General features: G+C 37.0%; 1 protein-coding gene and 1 long non-coding RNA gene across 2 annotated transcripts; both read right to left on the reverse strand.

Annotated features, from left to right (window-relative positions):
• Positions 1-86: 86 nt before the first annotated feature.
• Positions 87-11,983, reverse strand: LOC141438279 (cytochrome P450 4C1-like). Its single transcript, XM_074102091.1, has 9 exons — positions 11,793-11,983; positions 11,420-11,529; positions 11,203-11,293; positions 2,716-2,898; positions 1,914-2,308; positions 1,742-1,810; positions 1,340-1,508; positions 609-788; positions 87-336 (listed from the first exon to the last, which is right to left on the reverse strand). The coding sequence occupies exons 1-9, from the start codon at positions 11,941-11,943 to the stop codon at positions 167-169; spliced, it is 1,518 nt and encodes a 505-aa protein (XP_073958192.1). The 5' UTR covers positions 11,944-11,983; the 3' UTR covers positions 87-166.
• On the reverse strand, positions 3,384-11,108 carry LOC141438284 (uncharacterized). The gene is made up of 3 exons (XR_012452470.1): positions 10,347-11,108; positions 10,141-10,254; positions 3,384-3,465 (listed from the first exon to the last, which is right to left on the reverse strand). It is a non-coding gene; the product is annotated as an uncharacterized lncRNA (long non-coding RNA).
• Positions 11,984-16,858: the final 4,875 nt, after the last annotated feature.

A 16,858-nucleotide genomic window follows, 5' to 3' on the forward strand; every position in this document is an offset into this window, starting at 1 on the left:
AGCACAGTGCTACAGACTGGGAACGAAATTATATTTAGAATTCCATGGTCACGACGTATATGAGAAGTCTTTCAAAAAAAGTCTCATTCAAACGCAAAAACAATTTAATTACTGAATTACTATCTTTTGTCGGATCAGATTAAAACTTGAAACAATTCCAGGAGCCCTATAACGTTTTGTTTCTCTTTGCGAATGTGACGTATACTGGGTCCTTATTTCTCAGCACTAGGTCGGCCACGAATTTGAGGTCTTCCGGGCGAGTGACAGGCTGTAGTTCGAACTTCCGTAGAACTTCCGCTAGCACTAACTTCATCTCGAGCATCGCAAATTTCTGACCTAAATAATAAAAGATTGGATATGGTAATTAATGAGGTTTTTTAGATTCATTTCTGAGCATAGCAGAGCTCCCAATTTTTATTGGCTTAAGTATAGGCCTTTTTTCAGTTGTATATTTACTCATTTTTAACTATAACCTTTTGAAGTAGGTACCTAACACACTTCTTGGAAACTATTGAAATCTTGCAGGTTCTGACTGGCGAATTCATTAGTTAGAATGTTAGGAAGTTCTAACATAGGTATTGACGTAAATTGCTTAACTTAGTGATTACCGATGCAGTTTCTGGGTCCCGCGCTGAAGGGTATGTAAGAGTAAGGGTGTCGTCCGATGCAGTTCTCAGGTAAGAAACGATCCGGATCGAACACTGAAGGGTTAGGAAACAAATCCTCGCGATGATGCAAGTCGTAGATTGATATGTGACACTGCACTCCAGCGGGAACGTGGTAATTGCCTAAAAAATATAATGGTCTTCATTTACTCAGGGATTCAGGAAAATTAAAATAGGAGTCTTATCTTAACTACAAGTTAGTACCTATAATTATAAGGCGGCAATTACACTGCGTCGTTCACCCAATGCGGTCGCCGAATTTGTTTCAAACTACTTCGGCGAACGACCGTCGCCTTTAAATTTGTCTGTCCGTCTACTGCGGCGGCCATATTAAGGCGGTGGCAGCTGTCGCTCGCCGAATGCGGCCGACTACCGTGTTCTTTACACTTTTGCGGTCGCCGCATGCAGCATGCGGCGAACGACTCAGTGTAATTGCCGCTTTAGTAGCATGGCCGAATCATAGCAGCGGCTGTGTAATCGGTAGTTAATATGTTAAAATTTTTATCACCATCTATGGCTCTTTTACTCGGTTCCTTCTCGGTTCATATTACGTTCTGTCTGTTACATACATACATTTTGAATAGTTCAATCAAATTTCTGTGTGGCTGCGTAACACTGAGTGTGTTTAATTATACCTTCGTCAGATTGTAAATAATTTTGCTGTGAGGACTTACTTAATGTCACATCCTCTGTCAAGCGTCTGCTGATAAATGGCACCGGTGGATACATGCGAAGAGACTCCTTAATACAGCATTCTAGATAACGCATATTTCGCAGATCTTCCATTTCAATGGGCCGGTTAGGGTCACCTATTAACTCATTTATTTCTTTTGCAGCTTTGTCCTGTAAATTGGAAAACGCAAAATAAATTCATATGAGTTGAGTTGAATGCACAGCACATAAAAAAACTTTTTAAATGAGGTAAGGCTACGGAAATAATTCTCGAACCCCTAGGGATTGATATCGTGTTAACATTGCTAATTTCTATCAACATGTTTCATCATCATCAAGAAATCCTCTCACTGTGACAATGTTCCATGTTAGCTCATCTATAAAAGTACTTAGTACCTACCTACCTGTATGTGCTTATTGTTGGCTAGCACTTGCATGCAGAACGTTAATCCAGACGCTGTAGTGTCGTGGCCCTGTTAACAATATCAATTGACAGGTTATTTCTCAATACAATCGTACCTAATTTTTATTGTTTAGTTTAACTTTCAATAGCTGGTCAAGTTCAAAAGATCGTACCTCAAACATGAAGGTATCGACTTCTTCCTGAATGCCAGCTTGATCGATTAAACCTTCTTTTTCAGCTGATATCAATAAATCCAACATGGCTACTTTTTTGCTTTTCTTCATAAAGATGTCCTCATTGGCGTCGTTGTCTTCCCCAATATTTGTTAAATCCGTGTTCCTAAGTAATTCCTTCCTTTCGCGGATCACTTTCGTAGTAAACTTACGAATGATCTCCAGTACTTTCTTCTGCGCACTTCCCATTTGTGTTAGGTTAAATATGGAATCCATGAATAAATATATCCTAGTGAAGCGATAAGTGACTATACTGCCAATTTTATAAATTGCTTCTTTATAAGTTTTTACGGCTTCAGTATCATTTTTGTTCAATTGAGTACCCATAGCAGTTTCTAAAATAATAGGATTACAGGTCAGCTTGAGCAATACAGGAGGTCTTCAAATTCATCCGAAATATTTTAGTAGGTTATACCAACACAAATACAAACTGTTCCGTTTGACTGAACCCCCTTTAAAAGGTATCTCATCGAAATTTTAGACTCAAAAATGTAGTCACACTTTGATGCGAACTCTGTTAACATCGATAAATATAGATATAGAAACAGTTGTTGACCATTACAAAAGTCTACTAAAGCTACCTGCGCAAAATATTCCGGATGAATTGAAAGATGCTTTGTATAAACAATTGTCTGTGCGATTTTTGTTTAAATGAAAGGCTTGAAGAAATAGATAGACAATACGGGACCAAGTGCTGCATTAGTTAATTGCTTGTTTAATTTAAACATGTTTACGTATTTACCACAAATAGAGCTAAGCGTGAACTCTGATATAATGGGCACAACATCAATGGGCCTCTCTGCTGTTGTCTCCAAGGTATCTAACAACCGCTGAGCGTTCTCCTGCAGAATCTTGCTGAATTGGCGCAGAATGTTAAAATGGAAAGTTGGCGTCAAAATTTTCCGCCGTGTTTGCCATTTTTCATCTGTGGATTTATCACGGGTATAAATTAAGCCCTAGCCTGTTCGTAAACAAAAGTGACTCTTCCTCCTCCTACGTGCATATACCTACCCATACAAAGTCGAAAATAAATAACAATAATAGGTCAAACAGTATAGGTAAGGCTGTCTCTCCCACATAGGTAGTTTCATGTTCTTTGTGGTGTAAATCTACCTGATACATGTACACGTGTCACGGGGTGGTGTCCGGGGAAGTTGTTCGGATGAAGGAAGAAGACAGGAATAGGGCAGACAGTGATATTTATTTAGGATAATAATAAAAGGGCACCTGCGGACAAACAGACGCGGTCTTAAGTATCTAAAAGGTATGCTTTGACACTGCATCAACAATTATAAAAATACATAGTTAATCAACTTACGTTTCCGTGCCCAGTTCTTTATTTATATAAATCAATGGCACTGAAGTCCAGCAGTATTACGATCTAATGATCTTATGAAACTTCACAAAATGCACTGTACAATTATAAAACCTTCCTTCGTATAGGAGTAGTAAATTATGAGCTTATTATGGAGTTTTAAGAGATTTATAGGATCTAGGATAAAAGGAAAGGTAAGTGTTCAGCTCGGAGGCTCTGAATAGAATGGCTACTTGACGTAAATTGAACAGGTGTGGAATTTAGAAAAGGAAATTTGAATTTAAATGTTATTTTTTCGAATATGTGCTAAACCAGACAGTACAAAGAGTTAGGATGAAACGAGCTGTATGACACCTCGTTACAATACCCGGCCTGCCCTGGAAGAAAAAATCCTGAGGGATGTTAAGTCCTGATGGGATTTTTTCGTTGTATTAAAAAGAGTATAGTTAAGGTAATTAAAATGAGTGATGTGAATGATTGTAATTTGGAGAGTGCGTAATTATATTTACAATATGTGTATCTTATAAGAGAAACGATTCGAGGAAACACTCTGCATTCATTCATTCATCTATCATTCATAATTATTTTGGTTAGTATTGACGGTAATTAACCAAAATATCTTGTGTAGGAGTATCCATTGATATTTAATGGTATACTCGTTAAATCGTTCTCGAATGGTATTAAGGCTTATTACATAAACCACCCGCTGATGTGTGAAGGTGAACTTAACTAGAGTAAAATAAGAGTATTACATACTCGAACTCATACACTTAAAGTACATAATTTAAGTGTATGAGTTCGAGTATGTATGCACGTATGTATGCAAGAAAAAATAATTCAAATACATCTTTTTTTTTTTTTTTTTATTCGAAGGATGGCAAACGAACAAGTGGGTCTCCTGATGGTAAGAGATCACCACCGCCCATAGACAACTGCAACACCTGGGTATTGCAGATGCGTTGCCAACCTAGAGGCCAAAGAAGGAATACCTCAAGTGCCAGTTATATCACCGGCTGTCTTACTCTCCACGCCGAAACAACAGTGCAAGCACTGCTACTTCACGGCAGGATTAGCGAGCAAACATTAAGCAAGCAAGCATCTTAAACGTAGTTGAATAATAAGACATGGATAACAATAAATAATTGAATCCAAGTATGGCTCAACTGTCCATCGGAACTACTATGACTTGGTAATTATCCTTTGTATTTATCAAAGGTAAAGTAATATTGATTAGACTAGGTCAACAATGTATTTTATTAATGAAGAATCGAAAAGAGTAATGAAATGAGAAAAAGGTGAATGGATAAATTATATACAGTATATACATAGGTAAGTTTTTTTTTTAAAGTAATGCTAGGAGAAAAGTAATAATGATTTGTATGGAAAAAAATATTGCCGAATGTGAATGAACTCTTCATTTTAATTTTTAATTTTGGTAATCGGCTTTTGGTCTCTAACGTGCCATCGTCCCAGTGGTTTGTTAGACATGTCCGTTAATTCATAAACTAGTGGTGATATTTTTTGGGTAACCTTGCATTTAATAAATTTAGGAGCGAGTTTGGCCGAGTGATATTTACCTGCGTTGCTGATGGTATGTTTCCAGACAATATCACCGACATTGAATTCTATATGTTGATGATGTTTATTATATGATGTTGAGTTTATTTGATGTGCTTTCCACAACCTGGCCTGAACTTCTGAGAAAATAGAGTGAAGGTGTCCCAAATTCTCGGCAAGTTCGTTTCTTGGCGCGAAGATAATGTCATCTGTGAGATCAGTGTTATTGTATACCGACCCACATATGACCAATTCACGACCAAAGACTAAGGAAGCTGGCGTGTATTTGGTTACCTCATTTACGGCTGTGTTTATGGCGAATTGAATCTTGTGGATGTTTACGTCCCAAGTTCTGTGGTCGTTTTCAACAAATGAGGATATAGCGGTAATTATTGATTTATTGAACCTTTCGACTAAATTTACTTGTGGACAGTACCGTGGTGTATAATGAACCTTAGGTACTTGATAGGCTTGGAATAAATCAATTGAGCAGCATTGTCTAAAATAACAGTTTCTGGGACTCCGTAGGAGAGAAAGACTAAGTGTTAATTAAAATTATATTCAGAATGGAGTAATGAAGTAGTTTGTTCGAATCTATATAATTTATCATTATTGATGATGTAATTGGGGGTAGTGTTAGGGTTAATGCTACATTTAGAATAAATATTGTTATACCAATCGTCATTTGTATCTGAACTATTGTAGTTTATGATACTTATAGGGACTGAGCGTGATAAAGCATCTGGAACCAAGTGGTCTTTGCAACGTTTATGTTTTATTTCGAAGTTAAAGGTGGAAAGGCGAATACTCCAGCGAGCTAAACGTCCTGTAGGATTATCTAGATGTAAGAACCATTGGAGTGCAAATAGTGTATAAATAGCTGTATAAATAGTGAATTTGAGGCCGTTGTCAAGGTAGCAACGCCAATGTTCTAAGGATAAGATGACGCTTAACAATTCACTTTCTGTGATAGAGCAATTTTTCTGGGGACCTGTGAGGGATTTACCCATATAGGCTATGGGTTTTTCTATTCCGTCAACTTCTTGAGTGAGCATTGAGCCAATACCGAAGCTGGAAGCATCACAGTGGACTGCGAAGGGGTTTGTAAAATCTGGACAAGCGAGAATAGGAGTTGAGACTAGGGCTTCTTTAATGTTTCTGAAGGCAATGTCTGCTTCAGAGGTCCATTTGAATGGTGGGGCCTTTTTGGAAGTAGAAGTTAGTTTGGTAAGAGGCGCAACCTTAGTGCTGAAATCTGGAATAAATCGTCTATACCAGCTTGCTGTACCTAAAAATCTCTTAACTTCACGAGGATTGTTGGGGGCGGGTATATCGAGAATCGCTCGGACTTTACTTGGATCAGTTTGGAGTCCTGACTCATTGACTATGTAACCTAAATATTTGAGTTCTTTTTTGAAGAATGAGCATTTAGGGAAATTTACTGTTATGTTAGCTTGCGCTAGTTTCTGTTGGACCTTATTTAGTAATGCTATATGTTCTTCAAATGTATTACTGATGATAATTATGTCATCTAAATAAGTGAATACTGAATTATCTAGATTCTCTGATGGAAATAATGTATCCATGAAACGTTGCTGTGTAGCAGGTGCATTTGAAAGACCAAATGGCATTACGCGGAACATGAACATTCCACGGCCTGGCACGTGAAAAGCAGTCTTGGGTCTATCTGACGGGCGTAAAGGAATTTCCCAAAAAGCTTTGGCAATATCAATGGAGGAGAGATATTTAGCATTTTTTAACTTATCAATGATATCTGAGATAAAGGGTTTAGTTTGCGTGTGATTGAATTAAATTTTCTGCTATCGATGCAAAAACGCCACGTTTGGTCCTTCTTGGGGGTGATAATAATAATAATAATAATATTTATTCAGACTTTTCAATCCATTTTGTTAGTAATTCATAATCACTTATTGACTAATGACTGGATTTAACCATGGACTTTCACAGGGTTCGATGACGTTTAGTTTTAGCATTTTGTCGACTTCATGACATAGGGCCTTTTGTTTTTCCGGTTAAAGTCTATAGCATCGCTGTCTGATGGGTGGATGATCTCCGGTATCGATGTGGTGTTCGACGAGATGTGTTTTACCCATGGGTTTGGATTCAGTTGAAATATCTTTATACCGTTGGATAATGGTATCTGATATTAGACGTTGAGTATCGGTAAGCGTATCATAATTACTGATATGATCAGAAGGTGCATTAACGACAAACGTGTCGATATGTTGATTCGTAAATGATGTTAATGTATGAAGAATGTCAGGTGCTAAATTAAACATTTTCCAGAAATCGATGCCGAGGATAAGAGATTGTTTTACGGAAGGTATTACGTGTGCAGTTATGATTGCAACTTTCTCTTTAAAGAGTATAGGTAGTTCTATGGTACCAATGGATCGTATCGTTTGGCCATTAGCGACAGATCCTGTGATCGTTTGTTTATGATTAAGCTTATAGCCATGAGATAATAGTATTTCGTGTGAATTATTTCCTAAAATGGTTATGGCACTACCACTATCTAAAAGGCCACATAATGTTAAGTTGTTGGGCTTAACGTTTAAGTATGGTCTTTAATCATGAGAATTCTTTTTGAATAAAATTGATGTAGTTTTATATGATGACATGCATATTCTAATTGTATTTAGCCATAGATTCCATTCCTGAGTTGTGGTTTTTGATATATTAATTTCCCCTTTATGCGTTTTTTGAATGTTTATGACAATTATTACATTTTGGGTATGTGACATTTTCTTTGCCACAGCGAAAACATACTATCTTTTTACTGGTACAAGTTTGTAATTGGTGATCGTTGTTTCGACAACGAGGGCAGGAGAAACGTAATATCGTCCCGGTCGGGGGGGGGGTGACAGTGTGAATTGGGACTTCGTTTTTGTACGAAAATGGTGGTATATGGAGTGTGGTACGAGTTGATGAATAGTATTCTGAAGGGTTCTGTTGATCGCTGACGTTTTGATTAAATATATTGTTTTGTCTTAAACCGTTACAGCTCTCATACCATTTGCATGCTTGAAAAAGCTGATCGATCGACGTCATGTCAGTGGGCAACAGTTTTGAACTATAAATTGGGTTCATATTTCTGCGCAAGATATCAATCTTTGATCGCTCTGAAAGTGGTTCATGTAATTTGGAAAAGAGTGCTTCCATCGCGGAAAAGTACATAATTATTCTCTCGTTTGTTTTTTGTTTGCGAGAGTTTATAGTTTAAGATAAGTAATAGTCGTGGTCGTGGATTTCGAAATCTCGGATAAATTGTGTTTTAAATGTTTTCCAATCAGTAAGCGTTGTTTTTTTAGCTCTATACCAATCTAAAGGGGTTCCGATAATAGGTCATAAATGCAATTATGTAACCTTTTATGGTCGTATTGCGAGAGATTGCGAATTCTTCTACTTTTTTGGCGCTCTACACTTATCCGCGATCACGGCGCGATTTCGCGAAGCGAACTTGCCGCGAATTTAACAACGACTCTACACTGCAATGGTTCGCGGTATTTACAGTTATTGGCAACGTTAAATGAAATGGACGTTGAAGTAGCTGTTGCTGCGTCCCTACTTTATGCGCGTTACGCGTACTACAACTATGTCATATTAAAATAAAACGCAAATTAAGAAACGGTGAGAAACGAAGGTGTGGATGACAAGTATCCATCGTAATCGATTTTTCACCATTCACAACGACGGTGCAGGTCCAAACCTCGGTCGGGACTGCGAGTGTGGAGTCATATGCAGTTCGCGTCGCGTTCGCGCTTCGCGCCCTTTGACGCGGGACAAAAACCGACCAAAATTGGGGACAAAGCACGAAACCGCGAAGAATTGCGAAAGGCTTACACTTAGCGTTCGCGCCCCTTCGCAGCCATTGCGCGCGATCGCGGGCTAAGTGTGGACGGGCTTTTGAATAAAATCGCGTGGGCAACCGTCTCCTTTGTAATTAAATCGTTTAAAGTCGGTTTGACGATTGTCGGTAAGGTTTGATAGTTTTTGTGCTAATAAATCGAAATCTGTACGGGGTTGAAGCAAAGAGGTCGCGGACTCGTAATTAGACGGTGATGTTGACGTTCGAGAATAATTGTTTTTTTTCTGACAATCTGTCAGTTGTTCGCAAATCTGTTTATATTTTAGTAATAATGTGTTAGAAATATCAGTTGTTATAGAAATACGATTAATTCTTGCGCATAAATGTTCTAATATGTCGCGATAACGATCGTTGTGAATGTTGGTGGTTGATGACAGGAGAAGACGAGATGAAACCATGGTGAGGCATTTGGTGACCTCTTCCATGTCCTGTTCCAGAGTATAAGGGCTCGTTTCGATGCAGCATGGCTGTTCTAAAAGTGGATTTAGAAGTTGGCGTAAGTCATCAGCTGTAGCGGAAGAAGGAAATTGGACGGCGCGGAGCTTGAGCTCGTACAGGAGTTCCGGTTTATTTAGAAGAGCCGTCTGCATTGTGTTTAAAACGATTATCTTAAAGTGATACTAATAAAAAAGTGATTGTTCAGAGAGTGATTGTAATTATTATATCGGATTAGATGTCTCTAAAGCGTAAGTTTGGTAATTCAGTACAAGTAAAAGGTATGTTGAATAAGGTTCGGTTTAAATATGAACGTAATCGAATATTAGTTATAAAAATAATGCGTTAAGTAACTACTTAAGATCACTTTCATAACTACGAAAGTGATCTTCATAATATCGGATTAAATGTTTTTGAAACTTAAGTCTTGATTATTTAACTAGGTTTTTGGCCTCAGTTCGGATAAAATATTATAAGAAATATTCTTAAGTGTTCTATATTAAAAAGTGTGTGTAATACCATGAACCAGTCCGGAGACCTCTAGATAAGCGACCTCGAAGGTCCTAGGAAGGTCTCTTTTCCAGTGTAGGTATTGTGATGGATACACTGAGGGTATTCCCCAACAGCACTGCCGTAAGTGGTTAATGACACATCTCCAGGTGACTCAGACGAGTTTTAAGAACACCCGAAGTTATGTCATTATTATGTTGGTTTCTATGGAAACCGCGTTTAGTGTTATTGTCTGTGAATGTTTTGTGTATTTTTTTTGTGCAGTGTATTGTTAGTGTACTGGGACTAACAGGACGACGACACGTTGAATGCTTAATTAAGGGCTCGAAAGCTGGTTAAATAGAAAGTATTATATTTTGATTTTAGTAGGTTAGGGCGGTAAACTGAATGTTGGCCAAAAGTAGGGTTCGAAATTTATGAGAGGGTTGATATTGGGTCTTCGGGTCTTGGGTGGGTTCTACCACGTTGGTGCGCCAGTGTCACGGGGTGGTGTCCGGGGAAGTTGTTCGGATGAAGGAAGAAGACAGGAATAGGGCAGACAGTGATATTTATTTAGCATAATAATAAAAGGGCACCTGCGGACAAACAGACGCGGTCTTAAGTATCTAAAAGGTATGCTTTGACACTGCATCAACAATTATAAAAAATACATAGTTAATCAACTTACGTTTCCGTGCCCAGTTCTTTATTTATATAAATCAATGGCACTGAAGTCCAGCAGTATTACGATCTAATGATCTTATGAAACTTCACAAAATGCACTGTACAATTAAGTATAAAACCTTCCTTCGTATAGGAGTAGTAAATTATAAGCTTATTATGGAGTTTTAAGAGATTTATAGGATCTAGGATAAAAGGACAGGTAAGTGTCCAGCTCGGAGTCTCTGAATAGAATGGCTAGTACTTGACGTAAATTGAACAGGTGTGGAATTTAGAAAAGGAAATTTGAATTTAAATGTTATTTTTTCGAATATGTGCTAAACCAGACAGTACAAAGAGTTAGGATGAAACGAGCTGTATGACACCTCGTTACACACGTATTTATAATCAATAGATATTATCATAATGTAAACTCATGGCTCTACATAGTTATATTATGATAATTAGCGCTTCGCTTTATTCTTATTAATAGTATAAACGCGGAACTACCTCTGTCTGTCTTGTTGTTACCTTTTCACGCTTAAACCATTGAACTAGTTTAGATGAAATTTGGTATGCAGTACTTTGAGACCCTAGGAAGGTCACAGGATAGTTTTTATCCCAGAAAATTGCATAATTCCTGCGGGTTAGCGATAAACGAATTGATAGCAGATGAAGTCCCGGGCAAAGCTAACGGTCAGATTAAAAGTACAATCAACAAATAGTACCTACAGACAGCATAAATCAATATCTCTAAAATAGCTGAATTTTATTAAAAAAAACCGCATCAAAATGTGTCCATCCGTATGGGTGCTATAATGCCACACACTCATACAGTCAAACTATGACACCCTTCTTATTGCGATATAGGTGTTCAATCTTACTCTTGCTTAAAAGTAGTCCTTCTTGCAGCCATGGTTTTAAAAATGTATATCCCATACTTTTCTCACTGTGTTTCATAGTTGAAGTTACAATCTGAAAAAAATATAAGGTATTGCCAATAAGAAAAGGCAAAAGGAAAGATAACTAGGTAAACAGCTAATTTTGTAGAATTAAGCACGGAATTATTAAAATTTTCTTGTTAATATTATTCATATTTACCTCTATATCTTCTGGATTATATATTACGACTACGGCGACAGGAAAGCACCAAAATCGATGTATATTGGGAAATTTTTTGGCAAATCCCCGTGCGAGATCCATCAATTCATCTATCCATAAAAACACATTAATCTTATAGATGGACATTATTGTGGATTATCAGCGTTTATTTATCACAATAAAGTACATAAAAAATTTGGAGCTACAGAGGAAGAGAAAGAAGAAAATTTAATTATTTTTAACCAAGTTATGGAAAACGTTAGCGCCGGGTCTTATCAAAAAGTCAGAACGCTGTCGGATGAAAGGGTTTAGGGAAAATTACTTGACCGACAACAAACGACTCTTAATTGATGATGATGATGAAAGTACGTACCTGGTGAAACCATAACTTGTAACGCATTGCCAACTATAAAGTAACCATCTGGTCCTTGTATTTTCCTCATTAGCCTCGCGAAACTGTTGTAATTAAATAAAACATGAATAACACATAATATAATCACGGTTGATAATAAAAACACCCACATTCTGCTACGATTGTATAGATACAATTCAGTCGTTTTAGTGCAATTAGACTCATTTATATTGTCTCAATTATCTGCTGTGTTCTGTGATAGGTAGATATACTGATAATGATGCACTGTGCAACACTGTGGGAATACGTACTTTGGTACATTAAATCGAGATAGTCTCTGACAAATATATAGATAGACACTTTTACTAAAAGGAGACTTTATTTTGATTTTAAAAATAATTTTAACTGCATTCAAAGATATTTGAATAATTGCCTGTCTGAACCGGGAATCGAACCCGCCATATGGTAAAAAAACACACCCGTAATTTAACTACACGGATCGAAAGGCTCAATCAGAAGGATTTTTTTTTCCAAGTAACAGAATCTTAAATAAAAGGAAGACCATGAAATTTTACATTTACAATTTCAGGAAAATTAATAAGTTTTGAACATGAAACTACCGTGAGACACACTATACATATTAAATGATATTGTAACGCATAACTCACGTCTTAAACCGAGTTTAGCTCGACATGTTTCGGGCTATTTCGTAGCCCTTCTTCTCAGCGGCTGCCGAATGAATAAGTTTTTTTTTTTTTTTTTATACGACTGGATGGCAAACGAGCAAGTGGGTCTCCTGATGGTAAGAGATCACCACCGCCCATAAACATCTGCAAACCAGGGGAATTGCAGATGCGTTGCCAACCTAGAGGCCTAAGATGGGATACCTCAAGTGCAAGTAATTTCACGGCTGTCTTACTCTCCACGCGAAACACAACTGAAGCACTGCTGCTTCACGGCAGGATTAGCGAGCAAGATGGTGGTAGCAATCCGGGCGGACCTTGCACAAGGTCCTACCACCTGCAACAATAAGTATGAATAAGTACTTACCTTTTGTTTGACTTTGGTGTGCTTCTAAATACTATATCTTTTAAAGTATTACTAAGAAGTACCTTCTTGAGAAATAAATACATACATATCATTTCCCTATTAAAAGACACGATAAGATAGTAATTCCTGCATGGAACACATTTTCATTTATTTAAACGGCTCGCCGTATTGTGATTGTAAGGAGACTAAAGAGTTGCGTGCAACTAGGTAGGTACTACAATTTTTTTCACATTATTATTTATCGTGTACTTTAACAAAAGGATCAAAAGGAATCAACACGACATATCTGCTATTATTTTTCAAGAGTATATCTGGTGGTCACAGTCAAATATCTTTATCAAATTAGCTATCAACAAGCACTTATGAATGTCAAAAAAAATCTGACAGTTCGGAAAAACCTCTGCTGAGAAGAATCCGGCAAAACTCACGAGGTATTATATTTTTTTTTAAAACAGATTTACAATATTATTAAATGATATGTATACATCACAAGTATTTAACACAACTTTATTTTTAACACAGTAGGTTCGCTTTTGAAGGGATCGCTATGCGGATCGGAATTATTTCAAATATCCCTGTCCATGATATAATCATTAACTTTATAATACGCCTTTGATATTAATTGTCTTAACAATAGATCTGAATTTTGTATCCGTTTCATTTGTAATATTTTTTGGAATTATTATAAAACGTATGCAATTTCCAGAAAAGACTTTTTGGTTTTAGCCAGTCTGTAAGATGAAATTTATAAGCTCCCTGTGTTTCTAGTAAACTTTGGCTTATCGACGTTAGTGGGAAAATCACATATGTTCTTCCTAACATACATGATTATTTCAACATAAAGCGACGGCAGGGTTAGGATATCTGTTTCCTTAAAAAAGATCAAAGATCACGCGTCTTCAAATATTATAAATTGAATTGGTGTGCTGGATGTGGATATCCTGGCTGCAACATCAGCTCGTCGTGTTGCCACCACTGCATTGTATGTAGAATCAATTACTGATCAAAACGAATCAAACACGACATATGTGCTTTTATTTTTACAGAGTGTACTAGTGTGCTGGATATCCTGGTTGCAGCATCAGGTCATCGTGTTGACACCATTGCATTGTATGTAGAATCAAATACTGATAAAAAGGAATCAAACACGACATATATGCTATTATTTTTTCAAGAGTATACTGGTGTGCTGGATATTCTGGCTGTAGCATCAGCTTATCCTGTTGCCACCATTGCATTGTATGTAGAATCAAATATTGATCAAAGCGAATCCAAACACGATGCATCTGCTATAGTTTTATCAAGAGTGTACCTATTAGTGTTCTGGATATCCTGGCTGCAGCATCAGGCATAGAATTCCATAATCTTGCATAGTTATATAGCTACAGCATGGGTGTTTCAAATTTTAGGTCCCAAATATGTTTGAAAGTAAAGTAAATACCCCTTATGCGTCTAAGATTCCTTCCGCAGCGAACAAAAAAGCTAATGATCTTGAAACGGCTGAACTGATTTCGATAAAACATGACGCAATAAGAAGGGTGTTATAAGTTTCACCGCTATGTGTGTGTGTCTGTCTGTGGCACCGTAGCTCTTAAACAGGTGGACCGATTTGAATGTGGTTCTTTTTATTTAAAAGCTGTTTTTTTAGTGATGGTTCTTAGACATGTTATATTATTAATACCAAAATAAAAAACATTTCTTTACATTTTGTTCTATTACATAAGTTTTTTCGTCTTTAGTCACAAAAAATAATGACAAATAAGTGGATAGATAGGTATGTCGTGTTTGTATTCGTTTTGATCAGTTATTGATTCTTCATACAATGCAGTGGTGGCAACACGACGAGCTGATGCTACAGCCAGGATATCCAGCACACTATTACACTTTTACAAATAATAATATATCAAAGTTTAAAAAACATGAAATAAAAAAACTTAAATTAAAATTTTTAAACTCCGGGTCCCGACATAAAAAAACGCCAGCAAAAATAGAAATAAAATGCCCGAAAAAAAACGCCGCTAAAAAAGACAACTAAAAAGTAAAAAATAATTATGCACTACCTAGCTGTTGCCAGCGACTTCATCTGCGAAGAATTCGTTTATCCCTATCCCGCGGGGACTATGCTGATTCTCCGCAAAATTAGCCTAAGTTAATTTAGTATAAATACCTAGTAATATTTTTTTGTCTAAGCGTCGTCGGTGTCGGGGGACCGCTAAGGTTAACAGGAAACTAAAGTACATATATTGTATTATAAGTATCTAGTATTTTTTTCACTTGTACTTTAGTTCCTTGTAACCTTAGCGGTCTCCCGACACCGACGACGCTTAGATAAAAAAATATTACTGCCAAAAATAATGCTGCCACTCAAATAATGGCTGGGTTCATCATTCATTAGCCAAACTATATTTCTCTTGTATTAGCTATATTTATTGAAATAAAGTAGTTTGTATAATATCCTAATAAATAATAGTTGAAATTTGTCACTTTTATTTATTTCCATGGATATTGACGCTTGATTATTTACAGTCGATTCTTCCTAAAATTGTTTTTAAGCGGGCGTTATACTTAATTTAATAAACAGTTTACTTATGCGCCCACTTGTCAGGTTTATTTGTTTAGAGGGTAATCATACTAAAAAAAAAAAACAATAAAATAACTGGAGGAGATGGCCCTCCTGATTACGTTCCTGCATTTGCATTAGTGTGTGTGTAATAGAGATGTGTTAGTTTTTGCCACGATTTGGACTCGGTATGTTATGTCTGCTCCTAGTATTTCAAGTGTGTGCATGCATAGCCCGAAGAATTGCGAAACTGAAATGGCAGTGGGCGGGGCACATTGCTCGCAGGATTGATGGCCGATGGGGTCAGAAGGTTCTCGAATGGTGTCCAATCCAAAAAGATGGAGCGACGAAGTTAAGATCGCGGGATCGCGGTGGATGCGGAAAGCACAAGACCGGTCTGAGTGGAGAGCCTTGGGGGAGGCCTATGTCCAGCAGTGGACGTCTTTCGGCTGACATGATGATGATGATGAACACTTATTTCAAACATGACCCAATGAAATGATTTATTGAATTTGAAATAGAAAAATGACAATAACATTGATCCAAAACTAACACAGTATATATATAATCATAACTAAACTGACAAAATAGCAACTAAAAATTTAACACATTAAGTTACAAATATTAATAAAAAAGTAGGAGAATAAAACTAATTTAAAAATACAAAATATCGCAGTTGATCCGCGGCAAGGATCCCAGGATACTGGCAGCATTGCCACGCTGGATCGCGAGACTTAGCCGTTGGGCAAAGTAGGAGCCAGCCCTGAGATCACCAGTGGCATGGACCAACCTTGTGGACAACTCCTTGCACAGTTTTTTTGTTTGGAACGACCACTTATTTACAAAAGTTTCACAAAAAATAACGACAAATAGGTAGACAGGTATGTGGTCAATTTCAGAACGTACCGGAGGGAAAAAAAGTTTACACTGTCAATTAATTATTTCAACTTTTAAGGCGCGCTTATAGAAGAATTTTCGGTATTTGAGGGGGTGAAGCAGACGACGCGGTGGAGGCGAATGCGGGGCGCCTCGCGCGTCTGTCACGCAGCCCGCAAAGAGTATATAATCACTACGTTTTGCAGCCCGTTGACGGCCTTATTCTGTTTGTATCCGTATTCTGGTTAATGTGAATTCCGGATTTTTCCTTAAAATTATAATTACACATTTTTTTGGTTTAATAAAGAAAATCTTCGTTTAATGAATAGTCTTGGTAATAAACAAATTATTTATGCCTCTTCATGTCCACAGTTTGATTTGTAACGTAGGTAATGGATAGACATTTAGACTGAATAGGTCGATAGATAGAAATGATGAAAAGGATATAAAGGTAAATCAATACAAATAAAAAAACATTTCAATTTGAATCTGAAAATCTAGATTACAAGCTAGGCAAATCTATACATATAATAATAAAACAGTAAAGGAAAATTTGTCTGTTCACTTTTACGAAATGAAATGAAATCATTTATTCAGTAAA

Source organism: Choristoneura fumiferana, chromosome 18, assembly GCF_025370935.1.
Source record: "Choristoneura fumiferana chromosome 18, NRCan_CFum_1, whole genome shotgun sequence".
Classification (NCBI taxonomy): domain Eukaryota; kingdom Metazoa; phylum Arthropoda; class Insecta; order Lepidoptera; family Tortricidae; genus Choristoneura; species Choristoneura fumiferana.